Source organism: Thamnophis sirtalis, unplaced genomic scaffold (genome assembly GCF_051295495.1).
Source record: "Thamnophis sirtalis isolate CommonGarterSnake01/CBP01778 unplaced genomic scaffold, rThaSir2_p1.2 scaffold_9, whole genome shotgun sequence".
NCBI lineage: Eukaryota > Metazoa > Chordata > Lepidosauria > Squamata > Natricidae > Thamnophis > Thamnophis sirtalis.
Genome location: NW_028261389.1, coordinates 82585415 through 82610674, shown reverse-complemented (window position 1 = coordinate 82610674; position 25260 = coordinate 82585415). Strand labels below are relative to the sequence as shown.

General features: G+C 51.4%; 1 protein-coding gene across 1 annotated transcript in view; it reads right to left on the bottom strand.

Annotated features, from left to right (window-relative positions):
- SEMA3E (semaphorin 3E) overlaps positions 1-20636 on the bottom strand; it is a 93090-nt gene extending 72454 nt beyond the window's left edge. The window contains exon 1 of the mRNA XM_087722429.1: positions 20293-20636. Within this exon, the coding sequence (XP_087578555.1) occupies positions 20293-20506 (214 nt within the window). The 5' untranslated portion in view covers positions 20507-20636. The remainder of the gene's footprint in view (positions 1-20292) is intronic.
- Positions 20637-25260: the final 4624 nt, after the last annotated feature.

Sequence of the window (25260 nt, the reverse complement as noted above, 5' to 3'; positions counted from 1 at the left end):
GCCGTTAAGCCCAATGGCAGAGGAGGGAAAGGGGGCAGGGAAGGCCTTTCCCGGTTGTGATGGAAGCTGCGGAGTCCGTTCAGCCAGATACTTCACGGCAAGAGGGCCACTCATCCGTACGGTGGGGCTTCCCCACAGGAGACACTTCCAAGCTCAGTTTTCATTTAGAAGCGAAACGGGGCCCTTGAAACCCATCGAGGGGGAGGAGAAGCCACCTGCTCTGAAGCTCTCTCGCAATTTGCTTCCCAGACTCTCAGCCTTTCCAGACTCCCAGCCATTTGGATTCCAATATAAAGTGACTCTGAAGCTGATCCAGGTGGCTGCGACCACATCTGGAGTCTCTCTTCCCTCCTTGGCAGCCCAAAGGGAGCAGGGACGGAGCTGTCCAGCTGGGGCCGTGTGCCCTCTGCTCAGGAGGAGGAGGAAAGGGAGAAAGCCGAGGCCATGAAATGCTATAAAGGAACGCGCACACAGAGCGCGTTGGATTCCCTCCAGTCCTTTTGCCGGAGACAGAAGAAAACCTGCACGGAGGACGTGGCTAAGGAAAGCCTCCTCCCCGCAAAGGAGCAGCCTTCTGAAAAGGACCCAGTAGCTCAGCCTCTGCCCAGAGAGACAATCCTCAGGGTGGACGACTGGTGCTCTGGTGCTCAGCAACTCCCACTGGAAGGAGGTTCTGCTTCGCAGACAAAACCTTTTGGCACAAGCAGGTGTGCAAGCGAGAAGGAATGGATTCTGCTCGTTTGGCAATGAGGATTTTTGCGAAAGGCTCCTAAATCCTCCCTGAGCAGCATTTATGGAGCAGAGAACGTGGGAGCCGGTTCAGGTGGTGGGGAGGGATGATTATGGCCAGTTCGGCTGAAGGCTTCGGGTCAGGTCCCAGCATGAATGTCCCTGCTGCGTCGGCTGGGGAGCATCTTCTCAGAAATGGAGGCCCCTGGAAGCCCCTCTTCGTAAGGATCACCGCACGTGCCTATATCAAGAAACAGCTTCCTTTTTACCCACGTACTTATATATGGATGCCTATCATTGAAAATAAAACAAGTTTAGCTTCATATTTGCGTTTTTCTTATCTTGTCATCCAATCATCCCAAGTCTTGGCCAAATCTGGTCTGAGCCCCCTTCCAAGTGGCAACTGTTGGGGCACCACGAAACTCTCAGATCGGATCCTACATTTGACAGAAATCACCAGGAATTTGGGAGACGCCTTAAAATCCTGCATCTCGGGGGGATTCTTTTTTTGTTTTCAAGTATACACAAATTTATTGGATGTGAGAGTAGAAGTACTCAAACGGTGTGGGATCAGTCGCCATGGAAACTCTTTTGTGAAGGGCTTAGGCTCTAAGCCTCGTTTAAGGAAAGGAAACAAGTACAGTCATATGGGGTGGGGGTGGGGGGGTGGGGCACATAATAAATATACCGAGGTGTGATTCACAATGACGTTTCCCCCTGTCACCCCTTTCGCTTCTCCTCCTCGCATGAGTCACATAAAAGCACATTCTCAGGAATTCAAAACAGCCAAACTGCCTTTGGGAGGCTGAACGTTTGTCCGAGTGAAACCTGGCCTTCTGGGTCATTACACCCCCACTTTACGCAGGGGCTCCGGAGGCGTCACTTGCCACAGGCCCTGTCGTACGTACCCCAAAGGAGTTGGGCCCCAAAATGCAATTCTTAAGAAATAAAAAGGAGGAGAGGCAAATAGAGCAGCAGGATGGAGCCTCCCTCCACACCTGGGTCCCCAGGAAACCTTCCCAGCAAACCTGCTTATTCCCCCCCCCCCGCCCCGCCAGGGGCACCGGCTTCCCAGCTGAGACTGAGGCCTGTGACCATGTCAGCCGGGCAATCACCACCAGACAAGACGTGGCAAACAGGGAGGGGACCCCCTCAAACTCAAGCGCCCCCCCTTCTCCCTCTGCCCGCTGGTTGTGGGTGCTGAAGCCCTCAACATGGCCACAGACGGGGAGCCCCCCCCGTCTTACACCCTCTTCCTTTAATAAGCAGTTGGCTCTTATGGCCGCCTTGGGGAAGGTGACTTGTGACCTGTCCTTGAAGTGATGGCCATCACACACACACACACACACACACACACGCACACTCATGGGATCACATCTGGATGCATAGCAACTGATTCTCATCTGTGACAACGGCTGCATCTTGCAGTGATGTGACTATGATTGCAACCTTTCCAATAAGTCAATTCATTCAATGACTGTGATTCACTTAATCACATGATTTACTTAACGACAGCCATAAAAATGGTCATCAAATTGGGTTCGCTCACATGGTGGCTCTCTTTATGGCCGCGCCAACTCAATGATGGAAATTCTGGTGCCAGTTGTGGCTTTAAACGGAGGGCTGCCTAGGGCCTCTTCCGTGTGCTTTGGACTAAACCGCCTGGCTTCCGGTCTGGCTTGGGTGCCTAAGAGAGCCCAATTTCTCTCGAGTACAGAAAATTATTCTCAATATTTAATACGACGTATTATTTGTTTTTAATTCATTGTATCCCACTTTGGCATTGCTTTCAATGACGAACTTGCACAATGTTTTGATAAATAAACGAAATGAACAAACTGTGGCTTAAATAAACTGCACGAACCATAATTAAATAAACTGTGGCTCTGCAGAGCAGCTTTTTGGCCACTCCAGAGGCCTCGAGGAATAAAGAAGGTCTCAACTGATTTTTTTTTTTAAACTCCCTAGACCGGTTAAAGCCCTGGACTAAGAGAGAGGGGTGGGCTCTCATCCCCTCCCTCGGTCACGAAGCGCCATCCAGTGATTCTGGTCCAGGCCTTTTCTCTCAGCCCAACCTGATGTGGAGGTTGCTTTCGTGGGGAGAATAAGAGAGGACCAAGTACTCCATACCTCCCCTCCCCCACAAGCTGCTCTGCAAATGGGGGATATGATAGATAGATAGATGGATGGATGGATGGATGGATGGATGGATGGATGGATGGATGGATAGACAGACAGACAGACAGACAGACAGACAGACGATAGATAGAATAATATTTTCCTTCACACCAAACCAATAGCCCTTGGCAAAGCATCAAGGAAACGCTGCCCTCTGCCAGTGAGGATGAGGGGGGAAAACCCCCAACCCTTTCTTGTGACGGTGAGAGCAGTCAGGCCTCCTCTGGGCTGCTCCAAGAATTCATCACCAGGTGAAGAAGCCTCTTGGTCAGACAAACTCCACAAGACAAGCGCAACACCCAATCCTGCAGCCTACTCAATGTGTCTCAAGATCCTGAAGTCCAAAGAATTGGTGAGTTTTGGCTGGGCTTTACTGCTTCCATTCAAATATAATGGATCTCTAAGCGGTTCATAGAGTCAGCCTCTCGCCCCCAACCACCTGGGTCCTCATTTTACCCATCTCGAAAGGATGGAAGGCTGTGAGTCAACCTTGAGCCTGGTGAGATTCGATCTGCCGAACTGCTGGCAGCCGGTGGACAGCCGTAGCCGCCTGCAGTACTGCACTCTTTAACCACTGCGCCACCGCGGCTCACAATGCCATTAAAATAAAGTCTGCCATGCAAGAATAACTGAGGAAGCAATGAATCCTCCCCCGAGAATTACTGTTACTGGAAACCCAAGTAAGACCCCCCCAGAAGAAATGACAGAAATAGGTGGGCCAGAGAGAGCTGGGATCCCTCGGAGCGCCTGATGGGCCTCCAGCTACCGAGTGACGCATTTCTCTCTGCTTTCCTTGGGAGCCTCCAGCAATATTTAGTCTGGCCTGGTGGACATCATGAATGGAGCCCTTTGAGGCAGGAAGACGAAGGGGGGGGGAAATCTCGGAATATAAATTCCAAGGTAGAGAATAACAGGAGGCTTCTGGCAGGACAGTTACAGGAGTGAAAAATGATACTGGAGAGAAAAGGGGGGGATCAAAAGGGGAACAGAAGCTAATAAAAGCAGAATGCGGGGGGGGGGGAGGCTCACTTGCTGAATCTATGTCATCTATACCATGTACTGTAGGGTGGATTTGAGAAATCAGATCCCTACCTCTGTGAATCCACTGCCTTCCCAACAGAGACCAGAGGAGAGGGAATCCTAGTTATTAGCAGAGAGACGGATTCAGAAATCGGGACCTGCCTCACATTTTGTTCCATGTGCTGCACATGAGATCCATTTCTGAAGGCCTGACATTGACGGAGGAAAATCAGGGTCCAATCTGGGAAGAGCCCTGCTTTGCCTTCGGTTCAGGCCCACCCCAGGACAGAGAGGTCAATCGGAAGAAGCCGGGTGCGAGCGAGAGCACCTCAGTGCCAAGTCACCCGTAAAGCCTCATCCTGCCAGCCCCCCCTCCCCCCCCCGGGCAGCATCACTTTACTGAGCTCCCTTTACTTTTTATCCCTTTGGGATGAAGGGATAAGCAGACATTCTACACGGAAAGCAAATACTCCGGGGCCCTTTGTCCTGCCTGAAACTGACGGATGACGGTGAGAGGCAATGCGAGAGACTCCTGGGCCTGGCTGAATTTGGGGGATGAGTCCTGGGTGCTCTGCGCATGGTGGCCACCAAGGGACGCGTCTTCCAAATGGTCCCAGGACAGGAATAGCTAAGCAACGATGGGAAGGTCTCCCCCAGGACCACCCCTCCCCTTTCTTCCCAGAGAGGAGGCGCATTTTCAAACCGAAAGAAATCATACAATCAGCAACCACTTTCTAGCGACTTGAATGGACCGTCAGTCTAACCCAGAACTTCTCAACCTTGGGAACTTTAAAATGTGTGGACTTCAAGTCCCAGAATTCCCAGCCAGGGAGTTGGCATGCTTAGATAGATGGTGGGAAAGTGACCCCGTCCAATCGAATCCTATGAGCAGATGGGAGCAGGAGAAGAGCATCCTGTGGAAGCCACTCATATCTAACCCGATTTGCAGTTTCAACCCTTTGGCTACCTAAGGAAATGCAGGCAATTTATTCATAAGCACCATTAAATATCGTTATATCAGTATTTTGAAAGTTTCAATGTTTTATGAATGAAAAGTAATATAGCGTGTTAAACCCACACACGGGAGCGAAAGTCTCAGGAATCACGATTGACACTAAGCATCCACGCACAATCTGGAGAGAGAGAGAGAGAGAGAGAGGCAGCCGGAACGTCTAACAGGAACTAAACTGGATTCCTAAACTGGCAGCGTCAATATGGGTCTCATTTGTTTTGTTCCGTCCTAAGCTCCCCGTCCCTCCGTTCAGCACCCTGACATCCTCTGCCAGCTGCGCTGAGTCATGAGAAATAAACATACGCCTTTTTACACACTCTCTTAGCCTGGCTTAATCTCCCCACCCACATTGAAACAACCAGCTTAATTCTAAATGACAGCTGCACGTCAAATCAACAGCAGTTCAAACAACTGCAAGCGTGAACATTTTTTGCACTCAAGAGATCTCGTTTTCAGAGTAACAACTTATTCAAAATGCGTAAATTTCACTATTTGCTGTATCATTTGTCTTTGAAACTAACCTCACAGCTGCTTGGGAAACACACAAACAGTCACAGCAACCTGCTAGCAAGACAGTAGAACCAGCCACAGCGGAAGGTTTGATGCAATAATGACCTGCCCTTCTCTAGAAGTAGCTACTCTCCTCCATTTCTCCTCTCTTAACAGCCCTCCGGCCGCCTTCGTCACCCGGCTCTCGTGTGCTGGGGACAGCAAAAGCCTTTCCGGTGGCCCGCGGGGAACCGGTGTGGCAGCTGCACTGGTACCCAGGGCTGGGAGGGAGGCTGCCCCGAGTACGGCGGGGCTACCGAGGCACAAGACCAAATGGACGCGTGGAGGCCCAAGGAAGCCAGCTTGATTCGCCGGTCCCAGGTGGTGCGTGGGGAGTGGGTGGGTGGACCGCCAGAATGGGCCAAGCTAGCCCTCCCCTCCCCCCACCCACAGGTATTTGGGATGAAGATGTTTTCCCTTCTTCAAGACCTAGCGAGCCGTCCTTTGGTTTTGCTGAAAAATGGGGCTAGGTGGAAATGCAAGAGGGTTTCTGAGGAAAAGAGACAGAATTCTAATCCACGGGCAGCAGCAGCCAGGGAATCTGCAGGGAAGGTCACTACACAAGGAAAGGAGGACAGGAAGTCAGCCGTGCCAGCGTAAGGGAAGGGACGGACAGGAAGTTCTCCCCGGCCGAAACAAAGCCCCCCCCCCGGGGGGTGTACCTGGGTCACCTGGTTTGCTTGGGACTCCTGGCCCTTTTTGATGCTCCTCCTGGAACCAATTAACAGCACCTAACGAGGTAACACTCTAATCCCTCTTGGAAATTGCTTGTTAACTACCTCTAAGCTACTACAGACGAGCCGTGGTGGTGCAGTGGTTAGAATGCAGTGGCGCAGGCTCCTTCTGCTGACCTGCCGGCTGCCAGAAGGTTGGCAGTTCAAATCTCACCAGGCTCAAGGTTGACTCAGCCTCCCGAGGTCAGTAAAATGAGGACCCAGATTTTTGGGGACAACAGGCCGACTCTGTAAAAGACTTAGAGAGGGCTGAAAAGAACTGTGAAGTGGTATATATAAGTCTAATGGCTATTGCTATAGACCTGAAATATTTCTTCTTTTCCCCCCTTTTCCTTGCATTTTTACTCCTTTCTATTTTATTTCTTTAACTTTAATTCCTATTAGGCGTTGGTTCTTACCTGATACACCCCTTCTCTGGGCAGGTGGAGACAGCGGTCATGCATGGGTTAACTCAGCCAGTAACCAATAGAACTGAGTCTACCAAAGTGATGTCATCGCCTCTGAGCAGGGTCCCCCCGCTTTTCTTGGCGAAGGAGGTAAGTAGACTGCTCTGCGCTATTCGGTTGCTCTCGATCCCTTGATGATCCAATATTCCTCCCAGAACGCCTTCTGCGAACTAGGCCAGGACCGGAAAGGGTGGGGATGACCGCTGTCTCCGCCTGCCCAGAGAAGGGGCGTATCAAGTAAGAACCAAGGCCCCATTCTCCAAAGGCCCCGGAAGGTTGGTGGTCCTGAGGAGAGGCTGCGGAAGTGAATGCCAGCCGCGGCAGACAAACGACGGCGGGAGTGCTAAATAGCGGTGGCGGCAGCATTTAGCGGTGTTAGGGAGCGCTAAGCGGAGCCTCCAACCGCTAGTGCTGGGCAGCGCTGCATCCGGGACGGCACTATAAGCTGACAACAAGGTTGAAGCCTCGAAGAAACCCTGCCAGTCCCTCTCAAGAAGCCCTGGGGCCAGGAGGGAGCCCTGGCTCCAAGGGGAGCCATCTGTCTTCCTCCAGTAATTCAGAAGTTCAAATTTTAGAGAAAAGTCCGATTAAAGCCAATTAGAGTAGCCAATTAGTATTTTTAAGTAAATAAGTTGAGGAAAGAGCAATTATCAGAGTCTAAAAAAGCGGGGGGACCCTCCTCAGAGGCGATGACATCACTTTGGTAGACTCAGTTCTATGGGTTACTGGCTGAGTTAACCCACGCATGACCGCTGTCTCCACCAACTTTGGAGAATTTACTAGTATAATCAACAATCCTAACAAAAATGATGGGTGGATGGCAGATGGAGACGTAAATATATGAAAATTCAACATGAAAGTTGCTCACACGGATACACGGAGGGGAGTGGTGGAGGAGGAAGGCTGGCAGTTGCCTTTCACTGCCTCCTCCTCCTCCTCCTCCTCAGTAGATGTTTTCCTGAGCCAGGGAACTCCAAGGAAAAAGAAGACCTTCTGCCCACTTCGGATTCCAAACTCCACACCTTTAAAAAGCGGCTGTGCTTCCCTCAAGCTCTAAAACATTCCTGTTGCTTCTAAGCTTGCCCAGCCCTGGTGCTTATGAGAGCCACCTTCTATTCTGAGACTTCCTGGTGCCCAGAGCTCAACGGGCAGCCCTTTCTCTTCCAACCCACCAATTGGAGAATGAGATGAATAGATTCCCTCCCGTCATCCTCTAGTGGATCTTTGACCTCCAAGGCCCCTGAATGGGCAGAAATGGTCTCTCCCTGTGTGGTCTCACCTGAAGGAGAGGAATGCGCAGCCCGGCTTCCTTCTCTCTCTCTCTCAAAACAAAAACCAGGGGCAAACCACATCATGGCTGCCTTGAAATGAGGAGGAAAGGGGGAGAAAATGCAGGCCTTTAGCTTTTATTCATTTCTTCTTCCACTCCCACTTCCAATTAAATGGCGGCCAAACCCAGCACTCCCTCAAACCCAAAGATCTGCTCAAGTAAAATGGCTCCGAGGCCTCTGAAGTAGCAGAAAGAGGCAGGGAAACCAACCGCTCTACTTTACAGGGCCTGGAACAGGGGGAAAAGGCTTCCAGTCTATTCCCCATTCAGCCCCCAGTTGTCCAGGCAGGAGAAAAAGAATCCCATGTCACCATCCATCTTCAAAGGTGACGGATGGTGGCCCTGTATCTGTCACTAGGAAGAGCAGATCAGGAGCCAAGGGGGTTCAAGTGGCCCCAGCTTTATTGCTTGCTCACAGTCTCTACAAGAATCTGAACCTTTAACGGTCAAGAGATAAGGGTCAACGGAATTCAAGGTGGGCTGGAGTGAGATTCTCGTGGCTAAATATGCTAAATATGAGGCAGCCCTCTCTACGAAAAAGTTAAATACAATTTCAGGTCACATCAATACGAATATAATTTCTCATTCATGGGAAGTAAATAATTCTGCCATTTATAAATAGGTTTCAAACAAGAGGAGACCAGCAGATGTCAGCAGAGGATTCTGCGTTGCTTTGCTGCCATCTATTGGCCAACGGGAATGTTGTTCCCACTTCAAGGACTATGTCCAAATTAGGTACCACGTTTTTTAAAAAAACTTTGAAGATGCTGGAAATAAGTTCAAAACATGAGGATTATCGGGGCCTAGAAACAAGGTTGAAGAAATCGAAGGAATCGGGAATAATTAACCTTAAGAACAGGAGACTGAGGTAGATTAACTGCTTCTCAAGCCTAATCCACACCATATAAAGAGTCCTGATAGCTGAAGTAGCAAACGTATTCACTTTCTGAGAAATTTGGAAAAGAGGTAAATAAAAAAAAGTTCAAATGCTAAATACTTTCAGGATATTTGAAATGCCTGCACATTTTGCTGTTCCTGCCTTAATCATCCCCACGCCCTCCTTAAAAGAAAAAAGAGCAACCCAATTGTAAGTTTTACGTATTCACTGTGAAATTTCTTTTCCCCAACAGCTGCCCATTTACTGGAGCCCAAGAATTCAAGCCAGGGCTGCACGCCCCCCCCCTCCCTCCCCCCCTGCTCGGATATTGGCCAGCCTCCAGCATCACATACTCCGACCTACGAGGGGGGGAGGGAGGGGAGGGGAGGGGAGGGGGCTCTCCAAACTTATCGGCTAAGGATATACGCCAATATATTACGTAGTGAATGATCCTTGTTTCCTGACACAAACTGCAATTTCCACCTATCTCATGTTTCCGGCTGCTCACGGCTTTTAGGGCGAATAATTCACACTGTGTTCCATTTGGGAAGCTGCCGGCATCCGCAGGCGTCTCGGTCGGAAATAAGTGAGAATTGCAAGATGGACTTAACTGAGAAAGACTCGCGAGGAGAATAAATTAAGGGACAAGGGTGGACTACAAAGCAGGTAGGGCACACCGGAGCCACCCGGAGGCATGCGGGCTCATCTCCCCCCCCCCTCCGCCATGAAAGCCGATCAGAGGAAGGGAAAAGGCTCTGAGACAGGGCATACAATTTGGGTCAGTTTAGTAATCCTGTATCACGTCATTTATTAAATTGATACGCTACCCAACTCCCAGCAACCCTGGCAATTGACCCTGGTTAAAAACATGTGTGAATAGAGAACAGCTTAAAAACCACAAAGAGCAAGACAAGACAGAACAACAACCATGGCAAAGAAAGCGAACCTGGATGGGAGCGAGAGAGAAGATGGGAGCACCAGTTCTGTCCTAAGGTGCATCGTCTCGGTCACACACACAGAGAGGTATTAGACTAGTATAATGCGCATGTATATTTGTGTTGGGTGTGCGGGGTTTTTGCAAAGGGCTTCCTTTGTAACAAGGAGCATCTCTGTCCTCTGGGGCTACGATTTGTATTATGTAGTTATTTGTATTTGTCCCTTGCACTTTTCAACCTGACTTATGTACAATATATAAATTGCTCACAGCCCCTTTCAATTGATGTGGCATATAAACTCAGTAACCAAACAGATGAATCTTTATTTTAAATCTACCAGCATCTGGAGGAAGCGCCTATAATTCTTTAGCTACCATTCTCCCAGGGGTTTTTTTCTGTCCTCTAACTGGATAACTCTCTGCTTGTCTCATCTGCCTTTCATGCACATCTGTCAGACTTATTGATATTGACAAATACGCGACTTAGGGAAGCTTCTTCCCGTGAGCCTCTCCGTAAAAGGCCCACGGAGGACGCAGAGATTCCAGGGAAGCCTCTGAGCCACAGGTGAGCGAAGGTGCAGGAAGGGAAACTCTGCAGAGGCCCCTTGGAGACTGGCCGCCCTCCGGGGGGGCTTCAGGCACCATCTGCGGAAGAGAAGCCCCCCCAGGCGCCCAGCAGACCCCTCCTCTGCAAAGGCTGCTCCGGCCACACAAGTCACCAGAGAAGGAGGAGTAGATTTCTCCCCGTTCTACCAGTGGTGGGTTCTTAGCGGTTTGGACCGGTTTGGCTGAAGTGATGGTGGTTTGGCGGCCTGGGTCGCTGGAACCGGCAGTGATCCGGGCCTGCCACGCCCCGAACCGGTTCTCTGGTCGGCACCATTGGCGTCACCGTCTTGTTTTTCCGTTCTGCCCATGTGCAGAACAATTTTAATTGCACGGTGCATGTGCGCACAGTGCACATCAAGCCCGTGTATGCAGGCAAAGTGAACCGGCAGTAGTGCCTCTCGGAATCCACCCCCGAGTTCCACCACAAGGCAATTTGGAACATTAGATAATTAGAGTCTGCCTTTATTTCTGTAAAGGAGGAACGATGGCCCTGGACTCGTCAAGAGCTCTCAGAGGGCAGATTGAACAGCCCTACAAGCCGTATTAGACCGGAAATCTGTATCCACGTTTGATATTCCAGCTATTATCAACGATGAGCAAAACCAGTCAGGAGTATTTAGGCAGAACCCTACAAAGAGACAAGCATTCAGGAAAGTGTATCTAGACAATCCACCCGCACACTTTACAAGTATGTGTGCAAACCACTCAAGAGGCAGTTTGAAGTTGTGATTTCATGAGTTTGATCAGTCTGTGTGTGTAATGAGAGCCAGTGTGTTGGTGATTAAGATGAGGGTCGGGAGAACCCTAGAAGTTCTAGTCCTTCCTTAGGCATCAAAGCCAGTTGGGGGCCTCCATCTCTCCTTCCTCCTTTCAGCCCTACGCTGTGAAGTAACAACTAATCCATCCCTCCACCAACCCGCAATGGACCTGTGGCCGCTTAGGACCCATAACCTCCAATAAAGAGGCCTCATCCTGCAGACACATCCATTTGGGCTGATAACATAATATGCGTGCACATCGTCTGCTTCTCCCGATACGGTTCAAAGTATCTATTTCAACCTTAATCTGAGATGATCTTCTGTTTCAACTACCACTGGTTCCTTGGCATCGGTGCAAAGCTTCAACATTTCATCCCGATATTTAAATAATATTTGAAAGATTTAATTAGCAGCTGCGGGGACCGTCCAACGCAACCCGTTCTCCATAGCTGCTCTCGGCCAGATGCGCCGACTCTCCCCACTGAACCGGTACAAGCAGAATAAATACATCAGGAGCTGCACAGCAGCTGCGCAATAAGTCACAACTGTCACGCAGGGAGCTGCTCCGTGGCCTCTTTGTCTTCCGTGTTGTTTCTGCAGCCCAAAGGTCTGACTCCTGGGGTTTGCAGAAAACCGGCCATGTGGCCAAGGAATATTTTTCCTCCCTGAAAGGAAAAGAGCCCCTAATAAGGGAGCAAATGCTTCAAGGGAGCCAAAGTGGTTTTCCATCCTTTCCTTCTCCCGGGGAAACCCATTTCTTAAAAAAACCAGCATGCCTTAATGGCTGCAAAGTGCTGCCCGGCCTCCTTTGCCTGCAGAATGAGGAGAAGCAGGAGCCCAGATTCAATCAGGCCTCACAGCAGCCCCCGGGGGAGCTCTCTGCGATGGCCCTGCCCAGCTCAGGCTCATGGGAAGGGAGGGAGCCGACGGAGGCCGAGGAGGAGCTCATTGTCACTCGGGCTGAGAGTATCAAGCCTTCGTTAAGTAGGAGTTCTTTCTAGTAAAGGCCAAGTAAAAGTTTCCACCAGGTGGTTTCACCTGCGAGAAAGGAAAATGGGAAAAAGATTCAGGGTTCAGGCGTAATGCTCACTTCTTCTAAAACCATCATCATGGTCATTGTCACCATCATCATCGTCACCATCATCAGACCCTGATGCCCTGTTCCGTAAGTCAAACACCTTCAACCCATTTCGAGTCCTGTTTGCAAAAAGGAGGGAGGAATCTTCTGAAGAGATGAACTGGAGAAAGGCGCTAAAGAAGATTTTTGTCCAAAATGACCACATAGTCCCAATATCCCTCATCAGCAGGAAAAATAACATTCCCAAACTTGGAAGCATCAGCTGGAAGTCCATGTCACAAACTTACAAGCCAGTGGCTGTTTTAATTATTTGTGACCAAGTCTTCAAGTCAAAAGATAACCTATTTATTTCTCTTTTGGCCTCGAAGTTGCAGCACAAAACGTCCCATCCTGATGGCTGATGGGTCCTGGCTACTTTTCCACTTCTCCTACTTTAAGGATGTGGACAGGCCACCCGGAGCCCTAGTGTGGCTCAGTGGTGAGAGGGCAGCATTGCAGGCTGACTCTGCCCCCTGCCAGCAGTTGGATCCTGACCGGCTCAAGGTTGACTCAGCCTTCCGCCCTTCCAAGGTGGGTTAAATGAGGGTCCAGATTGTTTGAGGGGGGGGATATGCTCTGTAAACCACTTAGAGAGGGCTGTAAAAGCACTATGGGGCAATATATATGGCCAAGTGAAATTGCAATTGATGTTTGGCCCTTCTTCCTCTTCACTACCAGGGAAAACTGGGCTAAGGACATAAACAGGGCTGTGAGGGAGGTGTAATATTCTCCACTCACATTCCCCCCCCCCAAAAAAAGATAATAGAAGAAATGCAGGAGTTCTGAAAATCCAGTGAAAAGACGATCCTAACTGCAGGAGCTACCAGATTTCAGTGGGGATGCAAAACTCCCATAGGCTTCAACTGGTTTGGACTGGGACTGTGAGCCAGAGAAGATCTCCACCGTTTCCAGAGGAGCTTCCCTCGTTAAAACCAGTAGATGCCACAGGGTGCAGGAAAAGCACATGGGGACGCACACACACACCGCACCCTCTGGGGCTGCGTCGTCCTCTAGGACAAAGGGACAGATGGGCTGCAGGAAGACCGTGGGTGGATGTTTTAGCAGTTGGAAGGAACTGGCACAGAACTTCTTCTTCTCCTCCTCTCGAGAGCTTGGGAGGCTCTTATGAATATCACGAAAGTCGTTTCCATTACAGAGGAAAAACCATTGGACTGAGATTCATGCGGAAGGGACCGTCTTTCCTTCACCCACCTCTCCTTCCCACTCAAAACGGCCTGTGGGTTTATGGTCTGAAAAGCAGGACTCTGTAGGAGCTGGGCTGGTTTTCAGATCCATAAAACCAAGGACCGTTTCAGTGTCATCTCTGTCATTAGAACAAAAGAAACGGTAGATAAAATAAGATGATAACTTATTAACAATTGTTATGACCAAATTCCATATGGGCGTCTCTTCTGGAATTCCCTGGAGAAAAACTCCCCTGTATTTCCCTACATAGTCAAAGGAACAGATTATAACCAGAAAATCATAGAACGTTTTGTAAGTTCAATGAACTGTGGCAAACACTCCCTGCAACTTTTGAAAATCCCATCGTAAGCCAGGTTAAGAACACAGTTTGTCTTCTCAGTTGGTTTTTTTAAAATGTTAGAAAGAAAAATTGTTTGGATCCTTCTCAAGATTCTAAATGTCTTTCTTGTTTGCATGCAGATTGTCATAAAACGTCCCATTCTCAAACACCTCTGTGTCTCTGTGTCTGTGTCTGTGTGTGTATGTAGCATGCATGCGAGTGTGAGTGCATGTGTGTGTGTGTGTGTGCAGACGAAGTCTACATCTGCAGGCAAACAAAACACATGTGAACCACCAACTCAGTGTAAATTAGGATACTGTAAATAAATGTGCAATTGTCTGCATAAGCCGTGTGAATAATTATAATGTGTAGAAGCCATCAGTAAATTGACTGAACTGCCAAAGCAGAATTAGAATTTGTCACAGCAGGTTCCTCGAACATAATACCCAGCATTTTGTGCCACTTCCAGGCTCTTATAAAGGCCTGAGAATCCCAGGGTTTTCTCTCTCGGGAAACCAGGAAACAATGGCCCGGAGACCCCAAAGGACGGGGCTGGGAGGTGCCTGCCACGGGTCTCCCTTCCAACACAGCGTCAGAGACGCCCTCCGGTCGGGCTCCGTTCCTGGGTTCCGGCATCCGTGCACTTTTGTGAGCAGCGTTGGTGACTTTGTTTATTGCTGCTTTCTTGCTTTCTGGTATTTTTCTTTCCAACTTCTCTGTTTAGCCACCAACAGCCCAATTCCCAGGCAATCCCCGTTTGAGGTTTAATCAGGGGCGACCTGCTTAGTGTCCGAGATTAACCACTGTGTGGGAAGTGCAGCCCCTTTTGCCCTACCTGCCTTTTGTCCCACGTTGTCAAGGCGACTCCCCCAATGTCCGCAGGGAGCGCAGGGGTCTGCCAGGACTGTGGTCCCAGAGCTTTAGCTTCTCGGTGGTCTCACGAGTCAAACGTGCCCTGCAGTCAGGGAAGAAGGACCCCCGGCCAAAGCCTGGCACAAGCAGAGAGAGTCCCTCCATCCGCGAGTCCCTGAGTCCTTGGCCCGGCGCTTCTGGGCCTCTTCCACCGATTAGACGCAACGGAGCTGCTCCCACGGAGCTTCTGATGTGTTAAATGCACAGGGAGCTGCCAAGGCCCCACACAAGGAGCTGATTCAGAAGTTGGCCCATTCGGCAGTGGGAAAAAGAGCCCCGGCTCTTCAGCTGCTGGAAATATACAATCCGGGAAACTCCTTTTAGGCACGGCTGAACCTCACACACCAACCAGGCCCTTTTTTTCTCTTTTAAACCCTCCTCCGTTTCGTTCCTTAAGAGTTAAGGGTTTTGGCCACGTGGTTCTGGCCACCATCTTGACTTTTTTCACACAGGCTCCACACACACACACACTCACTCACTCAAATGCAGAAAGAGTTTCAAAACCCCTAAGGGCAGTGCAGCATTTGTTTTACGGCTTTCCTGTCGTAAGTCCTTTCCTGAGTGATTTGGTTCACAGTGTCCCAGGATTCAGAGCTGCCTCTGTAGCCGGAGCCCCTTTTCTGACCCTCTGGAGGGTCTTCATCTTGCTCTTCCAGGGCCACCACTGGCTGCTTTGGCTCTGGATTCCTTCTTGCGCGTAGACCCTACTCAGTTCCCCCCCAAAAACTGGGTTGTGTATATGCGCACACACACACACACACACACACACACTTTAGCCTCAGGCTTCGTCTTTACTGAGCCCCATATATGACCCATTAAGTTTCGAAGTCAAGGCCATACATCAGTTTCACCAAACTGCCTCGCCCCTGCGGCTACCCCCATCCCCCCCGCCATGGGTCAGAGTGGCCTCTGGTTTGCTGCCAACCAACCATGCGGTTGCCACGTCTCCTTCTCTTCACAAAGTGCCCACAGGGCCTCACCTGAAGATGCCGTTGTTTGACGGGGCGGCAAGAGTAAGGAGGCCTGGGGGCAAGTGACAGGGCACCTCCGCTAACAACGTCCTCCTGAGCCTTACATCAGTGTAAACACCGCTTACTACCACGGCCTCAGCAGAGCTCAAAACAAGCACACTGCATCCCTCCACGCATACATGTGACGGCCAAAGAATGTTAGGATGAGCGGAGTTGTGCGTAAAAGACGAGAGCCTCACTGCAGACCCATTACGGGAGCTGAGCCTTCAGGCCAGAGGCCTCGCATGCCGTCTTTCCAAAAAGGGGATCGGATGAAGGCAGATCAGCCCCCCCGAGGTTCCTGCTACACCGAGATCAGTTTGCATGGGTTATGCTGCCATTGACACGTCCGGGCGTGTAAATTCAACACCGTCCATTAATCCTAGATAATCGCCCAAGGCAACGGTTAGGGAAAGAGTCGCGACAAGAAGGAACTTAAAGTTATTTCCAAAAACGTCTAATATTTACAAATTCATTGCCAAGAGCTCTCAAGGAAACTGAGAAAGAATAGCTGGACAGCTAATGGGCCTTTTCCCATCTCACAGTTAACACTCTACAGTCCTTATATCTACATAAAACAAATTTAAAACAATAGTTAAAAAAATTACATGTGACAAAAGTACTTTAGTTCGGAATGAGAATCTCACATTTCACAATTCATTGTCAACGAAGCAAGTTCCAGTAATAGGTGACTGGACATCAACTATTACGTTAAAAAGTCAAAGCAAAAGAACCATTTTATCATCAAGTAGAAGACTTTGTTTTACATTCCTTGCCCTGTTTTTGAAAACACACGGACTGAAGTATTCAGCCACCATATCGGAGGCTCCCTGTGTTAAACGGGTGCCAGATTGCCAGATTCCTTGTTGCTTTGGTGACAACAGCACAACCCACTTCCTGCAAGCCTGCTTCCCCCAAGATGTTTGTTTGTTAAAAAAAAAAACAACACCGCCAATCCGATCAGCAACCTTGTGATTGCCGAGTGGTCTCCCATTCAAACTCTAGTCGGCGCCTTGTTAGATCAGCCGGATGCATAGCTGAAATCATCTGGAGCTGAACGCCCATTCAAGAACCTTTGGGAGAAATGAAGTGTACCACGGACGCTTCGTCTGAATGCTGCGTCCAAAAGATAAGTCAACATGCGCCTTTATTCTATCCTCCTGGAAAGACGGAGCAGATGTGCAGTTCCAATCAAGCAGATTTACGGAAGCCTCTTAGGACAACCCAGTTCACGCAGTGGGAATCCCTTGGAGGAAACTGAGAATTTTCCTGGGCAAGAGAAGCTTCCCACAAGGCTTAAGGGTGGGCCGGAGGGATATTTCCACACAGCCCAATAAGCAAAGCCAGCCTCCAGGCATTGCCTCCCTCCTCCTGCACTGGGAGGGTCCCTCAGTCGATGCTGGGGGCTTCCTGTGACTCCTCCAGCCCTCCCCACCACGGCCTTAATGGGAGGTTCAGACTCTCCATTTCCCCAGGGCTTCTCCATCCCCTCCCCCGGCTGCTATGAACCCCTCCACCCCTTTTTTTGCAGTGAGGAAGAAAATCCCACTCACTTTCATTAAAAAAGAAGGTGGAATCCTGATTCTCCACAGCCCTCGACAACAGGGAGCTTGGGCAGCCCTGAGAAGCAGGACGAGCCCCCTGAGCCAACCCTCCCTGGGGCCGGGCAGGAGCCTGGCCAGGTGCAGCAGCTCAGCCACCGCACAGAAATGCACGCGACCAGGGCCCAATCCCTCACCACCGCAAGGGCCCTAAACCCCCCACCCTCCGTCTTCACAGCAGCCGGACAAGGAGGGCAGCTTCCGGGGTGGCCTGGCCTCCGTTGTCAGGTAGCCACCGGGTGAATAACCAGCAGGGGTTATCCTGAAGGAGATGCCGAGCCTCTTCGAGGTGGCGCAGTGGTTAGAGTGCAGTACTTCAGCTGACTGCTATCTGCAGTTCAGCGGTTCAAATCTCACCGGCTCAGGGTTGACTCAGTCTTCCATCCTTCCGAGGTGGGTAAAATGAGGACCCGGATTGTTGTTGGGGGCGATATGCTGACTCTGTAAACCGCTTAGAGAGGCCTGAAAGCCCTATGAAGCGGTATATAAGTCTAACTGCTATTGCTATTCTTCTGCCTCCCTCTCTGGGACCACTGCCTCCCTGATGCAGAACAAAGGAACAACCAACTTGGGAATGGGTCAACTTCCCTTTCCTTTGGTTAATGACTGTTAATCTACAAGCTTTTATTAATGTTAGGCACGAAGACATGCGCAGAACTCTAATGAGAGCCACTGCTAGAGTGGTTAAGACATCATCGGGCTATGAACTGGGAGAGTGGGAGTTCTAGCCCCCTCTTAGCCATGAAAGCCATCTGGGTAACTTTCTCGCCCCGACTCATCTCACACAGAACGGTTGTATAACCGTTCAGCTAGTCAAGGGTGCATCACAGGGAGCCAGACAGGCCTGGCAGACAACCCGGCAGAATGCAAAAACGCTAAGAGAGATTTTATTCCGTGGCGTTCCCATTTGCAGCCCAAGGAGAAAAGAGCGAAAAGAGAGTCCGTTCAGCTCTCTAATTGGAACTGATTGTTGAACATCACGACGGCACCGGAGTCGAAATCAATCGTTTTTGTGAATCATCTGATTGCAGCTATTATTCCCAGCAAGGGTGGGAAGCTCTGAATGGCTGCTGGGGTATTTTGGAGCCCCTGCGAATGTAGAGATCAGGAGTTATGGAGGTGAAGAGAGGCAGGGAGGGGGGGGGTCAATCTGACCGCCTTCTTCTTCCCAGGGACAAACTCTGCCACGGTCCCGTATCCTCGGGCAGAATCAGCCCCAAAGAAACGCTGCTCCGGCCGCCCCAGGCTCCCCTCTGATCTGGAGGAGTCAGGCTGCCTACCAGGGTACAAGGGGGCTCACCAAGGCTTTGCCAGTCACAGCCAGTCTACACTGGTGCAGACAGCACTTCCAACAAAACCACGGCACAGCCTAGTTACTAAGTGAAGTTTTTTTAATTTCTTAGTGGAGAAGCGAAAGTAGATAGCAATTACTCTACATTTGTATGGGGAACGCTTAGCAGTTTCTACAGTCTTCAGATGACTCTCTTATTGTAAAGGCTGCAATATAAAGCGAAGAATACTTTTTATCTCTTTATAAAAGAATATATTATTCCTCTTTGGTAACATCCGTAATAGAAGGGGCTGGGCATAGTTGTTAAGGCATCAGGTTAGAAAGTGGGAGACCATGAGCTCAATTTTAGGGGCAGAAGGTCAGCCGGGTGCCCTGGGCCAGCCGTTCTCTCTCAGCCCCAGGAAAACGGCAAGGGCAAACCACTCCCAAAAGTGCAGGGAGTTGCCCAGGCAGGTGCCAAGGGCCAAAAGACCCTCCGGAAGGGGCAAAAGAAGCCGGACGTATTGTGAACGCAGCCGCCCCCCTCCCAGTTGCTGACAAACTCTGAAAAACAAGCCAAGATCACGTTGCCATCATCAACCGAGTACCGTCCAGCGACCGCACTGGGGCAGCCCTTCCTAGAATGCATCCCACACCATTTTATACTCAGATGGAAGCCCCCAGCTCTCCCCCCCCCCCCGCTTCATGCGCAAAGAACTGCAGCCAGAACAGCCGAAACTCTTCTGGATGCAAAGCCAACAACCAGGCCCACAAATAAATATACCCAGCACTGCCGTTGAAGAGGCTCCGGCTCTGCCTTCTCCCTTTGGGACTCTGAAGTCAGTGGACGCCCCTCCTGACCCCTCCGGCAGCCAACTCCCCTCCCTGGTCTGCATCTTCCCAGGACAATATTCATGGGGATGGGGGGGGTTTCCCAATGAAGCTCTGCTCTTTGGACCTTTGAGTCCCACCTGTTGTCCTCACGGACTGAACCAACATCCATGCAATTCCCCCCTCCCCAGAACACCAGGGGGTGGGGGGCTTCAATGGGACTCCAAGGAATGAAAAATGTAAACCTAAAACAGGTGAAGCGTCGCAAGGGGCAAGGGGGGCACGGAGCAGTTACCTTCCAGGTTAGAAGCCAAGATGACTAAATAAGCAAAGGGGGGGGGCGTCAGAGAAGCCTCTTGTCAAATGACGTCAAATCCTTGGCATGAAATCGAGGTTGGGCACCGGGAGATTTCGAAGCCCCGGACTCAGCAAGAAGGGGGAGAAGAGCAGGGCGAATCCCCCAGCCCCAAGAAGGGGAAAAGGAGAAAACCGCCAGCTCCGTAGAGGCAGAGAGGTCCGTTCGTTCCCCCCGCCCCCCTCCGTCCCCAGTTTCCCCTCTGGCAGCTTCTTCATCCCCGGAGCCCCCCGCTCCTCCGCTCCAAGGGTCCCGGCCCCCTCCCCGCACCTGCTCCTTCGGCCCAAGCGGCGCCCCTCCGGCACAGCAGCCGAAGTTGGCGGGCGGTGGAAAGAGCCCCGCTAAGCGGGGAAGAAGCGCCGCGCTTCCCCCTCGGCGTCTCGGTGCGCAACCTGCAGAGAGGCGCCTTCGCCCTCGGGCGGGACGGAGCCTGGAGAAACAGCTCCGCCGAGCGCCCAGCGCCACTCGCCCCCCTCGGGAAGCGCCGCGCCGCCTTACCTCTGTGCGCCAGGCGCAAGCGGGGCTGCCTGGTGCCCGCCGCGTGGCCTCCACTCCAGGCCTCCAGCAGCAGCCCGGCCAAGGTCAGCAGGAGGAAGTCTCGGCGGGCCATGCCGACCCCGCAGCAGCCCGGCCGCCCGGCCGCCCAAGGGGGCTCTCCGGCCGGCGGAGGGAGGGGAAGGTCCCGCTGGCGGTGGCCCGGACTCCTACGCATGGCGCGGGCGAGGCCGGCGGAGGACGTCGGGGGGACGCCGCGCAGCCAGCATCCCTGCCGGCTCCTCTGGCCGCCTCCTGCAGAGGGGAAGGAGGGCGGGCGCGGGGCGTCTCGCGTACGAGCCCCGTCTGGAGAGACAAAGCCCGGCGTCTCTGGCGCTGCTTATTCCCCGGCTCGCTCCGGCAGCTCCTCCGCCGCACAGCCGAGCCCGCGGGAGGAGGAGAGAAGACGCGGGCGCTCGCCGGGACCTGCCGGGGGCTGCGCGCCGCTCTCCCCGCCCCCCGCGCCGTCCTCCCCGCCGAAGTTGGCCCGGGCGGCCGCCCTCCCAGCCACGTGCCGAGACGCCCGCCCGAGGGCCGGCCCGGGAGCCTCCCTGCCCGGCTCTCCCCCGGGGACGGCGCCGCAGGCGGAGGGGAAGGAGGAGGAGGACCGGCGCCTCCGACCCGCCGACCTTCCCCCGCCTCTGCGCGGCCGCAGCAGAAAGGCTGGCGGGACGGGACGGAGCCCAGCGAAGGGAGCCTCCCCGGGGTGGCGAGGAGGGCTTGGCTGGGGGAAAGGCTGGCGGAGAGGCAGGTCCGGGTGGCGCGCGATGGAGAGGCGCCCGTCCTTTCCCCTGCCCTGCGCCCCTCCGCTTTGGTCTTCCCAATGACACCCAACCGAGCCTCATCCGAATGTCAGGAGAGCGAAGGGGGCGATGACGGGGGCGCCCACCGGTCCAGGAGGGACCTTCAGGGGGAGGGCAGAGAGGACGCTTCGAGGGCCCTTCGTCTAATCGATCCGCTTGGAGATCCCAGGAGGGTAGATTCGAGGCCGAAGTGGCAGTGAAAACGGACCCTGGTTGGCCTGCAGCTGAAGGGCTCCGGCCCTGGACGAGGCCGCTTCGGCCATTTCTTAGGCTTTTACCGGGCCTCTATTTGTGCGTAACTCCAGACGGCGCCCACAACGTCCATCCCAGCCAGGTGGGTTGGGCGGAACCCCCCCCCCCCACAAAAACCCTCCAGAAGCAGCTGCCATTAAAATTATTTCCTCAGGCCTAGATAGATAAATAGTTAGAGAATAATCTTTTTAATTGGTCAAATGATAATATTTTATTTCTAAGTTGTGATGCTATTTCCTCACCATGTCAGTTTAGATGATATCCATTTTTCATTTTAGTTTTTATACACTCTAAGGCCTTAAAAACACCCATTAAAATGCCTTATTTTTAAAATTAAACTGGAGAAGAGAAATGTAATAACCCAACAGCTGAGCCTCTTTTGATTTTGAAGAGATGGACTTACGGGGACATTTGTGTTTTACATTTTCAGAACAACTAGCTTGAAACATTATTTAGCCCAAGCAACAGAAGTTAGCCTCGGTTTAATTTAACCCAGCAATGGTTGCCAGAGTTCACCTCTACCTCAAGCAATATTGGAAGTTTTTTGAGAGTTTTCTCCACCCAGGTGTTCAACCTGTTCTAAGATTTTAGTTATGCCCCCCTAGATGTAGTAGGCAGGGAATTATAAGAATAACAGCTGAACCATCTAACTAGCTGCTAGACACTGACACATGCATGGGAATCATTTTAAATCATTTTTCACCGTTCTTGCTTTTTCCGATTCCGTCCCTCGGTCCCAAGCTAAATTCCGGGGAGAATTGGAAGAAGCCTTGATTGACAGATGCTTCATTTATTGCTTTAAGTGATAGAAATGTAATCATTACATGAAGTTGGGAACTCAATGGGAGTGAGAGCTAAAACTCTTAACTTCAGCTACTACTTGTAACTACTAAGTGGTTACAATCCACTTAGAAGTTTCAGTGTCTGCTTTATTTGCCCTTTGGGTTTCAAACAGCAGTGACCGACTTTTCAACCTGCGTGTCCCATCTCTTGGTTTAGTTTCTCCATACGAAATGAAACTGGAGGGGGAATATGAGAAAGGAGGGGGGACTCTGAGGAGGGACTGAGTGGAGGCCTCTCCCGCTGATTAGTTTCTTCCTTTAAAAAGTGATAATAATTAATAATGAGTAGGGCTTTCCCAGCTGAAATGCGAGCATGCTCCGGGGGTCAGACTTCCTTGGGGCTGGGAGGAAGGGCCCAGAGGAAGTTGGGGGGGGGGGACTGGCCAGCCTTCCATTAGCCTTAAGGAGGGAAAATCTGAATCCCGCTTTCCTAGGCTCTCATCAGATTTGCCTCGGATCCCTTCAAGAAGCAGCTGTTCAGATTGACCGTCTTCTAATTGCCCCTTTCCTTGCTGTCCGCTTCTCAGGAGACGGTGAATTCAGGATCTCCCCATGAAGCATCACGCTTGCCGCAACAGTCACCTGTTTTCCACAGAGCCAAAGCCATCAGCAGTGGGATTGGCCACCGGTTCTCTGCCCTAATGATTTCTTCCAACTACCAGTTCACCAGACAGCTCAGAAAGTTAACAGCCGGGTCTCCCGAAGTGGTGCGAACTGGCTGAATCCCACCACTGAAGACAATGTGACCTCGGTTACTGTCGTTCCAGGGCTGTTGGAATTCTGTTGACTCATTTTCGCTCATAGGCTGATTTATAGTTTGCAACTCACCACTTGAAGAGTTAGATCAGTTCTTTCCAAAAAATCCTGCAAGGAATCTTGGCAGAAGTGGGCTGGCTGGATGGAAGGAAGGAAGCAAGGGTGTCTTCGGCATTCCTCTCCTACTTAGTCATGGTGCTTCCTGGGTGTTTTCCTGAGCTGATGCTTAAGCAGACATGAGACCAGTCGTAGGCGCTGGGAGAGACAAAGTGCCCACATAAGTGACCCGTGCTTCGTATGCGTAGGTCTCATCCTCTGTTGTTGTTTTTTTTTTTAAAAGGCTGGCGTTATATTCATGTTAATTCCCAGGTTAATTGTCTGGTGCCCCTTGGCCTGAGCAGTTTATGCAACTGGATAGCAGGAAGCCTCTGGAATGGACGGATGAGCCTGGCCCAGGTGAACCAGCCAGGTGAAATTGCACAGTCGGATGAGGGGATCTAATAGGGCTAATGGGATCAGGGAATTGTGATCCCCGGGGAGCTAAGACGGGCCAGTGCTAGTTAGCATTTGGGTGGGATTTCTCCATGGACAGCCACAGCTGCACCAGGCTCCGGAGTTTGAAGAAAAAGTTCCCAAAGTAAACTCTGAGGAGCAGCACCAGGAATTGTCCCCCCCCCCCCCGAGCCATGACGCCTGCCTCCATCTGCACCTCTGTGGATTGGGATGGGCCTGTTGAATTCAGCCTTGGCACTGATGGTGGATGAAAGATGTGTGATGATGTCTCCCTCCGCCTTCATTCATTCCTCCGCCCCAAATTAAAAACAACAACAAACTGCTCTCTAGCTGAGAATCGCCACAAATTCCTTTGGCGCCCAAAGGGGCTGCTCTCCAGATATTCTGCTAACCCCCACATGCTGCATGGAGGGGGGGGGAGGGATGGGCTGGCCCCAGACCCGGGTTCCAATCTTGCTCCACTGCGTGAACATGGGTGAAACACGGGTACACGGGTGATCTCCGGAGGGGCGGCTTCAGCCCAAGACAAAGAAGGCAACTTTCCGTGACAGTAAAACGTTTTAAGTCTTCCTGCATCTCTATTAAATTTTAATTGGCCCATAAATGCAAACTGACTCACAAGGGAGGGGAAAGAAAACGTACTGATCTCATAGTAGCAGAAGCCACTTGGAAAATCATCCCCAGTTCTGGTCCTGTCGTTAGGAAATTCCATCTTCTCCTGTAGGAGACTTCCAAAACATGAAGAGGTTTGAATGAAAACAACACTTTCCTCGCCTTGCTGTCAATGTGAATCGGAAGCGTCGCTCCTAAACCGATGGTTTGTTTTGTTTTATGGCTCTGGAAAGCTGCTTTGCTCTGGCAATCGCCGTCATTAGCTGCTCCCTCCCTTTGATTCTCATCCTGAATCCAAACGGCCTAAGTACAGTTTGCTCTCCAGGTGAATTTAAGAGGCCCAAGAACTCTAAACGCAACAGCAGGATATAAGACAAGCTGTAGGGAGTCCTCGGCCTCCAATGAAGCAAAGCAGTGACAGCCAAAGAATGGAGATCGGAGGGATTGGCCACCGTGGAATCGTGAAGCCACCAAGGATTTGCCTGTCGGAGCTTCTCAATCTTAGCAGCCTTCAGGCAGGCAGACCTCCTGCTCCTCCGGAGTTGCTACCGTGGAGGAAACCGGCCATAGAAGTTGGTAATCCTGTGGCCGGATCCATTTTGCGACGGTGGGAGTGAGTCCCCTTCTGCTCTCGTAAACGGAAGAGCCCTGTGAGAAGGACAACATAGTCTTCCTCACTTGCTACTCAAAGCTACCTCAGCACACACACACACAAGAAAAACAGCCTTGGAGACTCGCATTTATGATCATCGCGGCATCCTGTGGTCGCCATTCACAGCACTCCTGGCAAGAGATACGACTGAGTCGCAGCAGAGTTAACGGAGAACAATAAAGTAAAATCATGGTCATGGTTATGTGATTTTTCGCTTAGCGACCTTGGCTTTGCTTAATGAACCAAAGGGAAGGAAGGCTGTGTGGTGGCCCTGTGTGTTTTGATCAGCCGTGCTGCCAGTCCCCCTTGGGGTGCTGGAGGGAGACCCACCTGCAGAAAAACTTTTCTTCTCCCCTTGGGTTTAAGCGCCAGGAAGAGGGATGAGGCCTGTTTCGGAAAGAGATTCTGAGAAGCGGTGATGATCTCGGGCAATGACCCCCCCCTCCCTCCCTCCCTCCTCTCTGCCCTTTAAAAGACTCACGGAGCAGATTGGCTGGCTTGA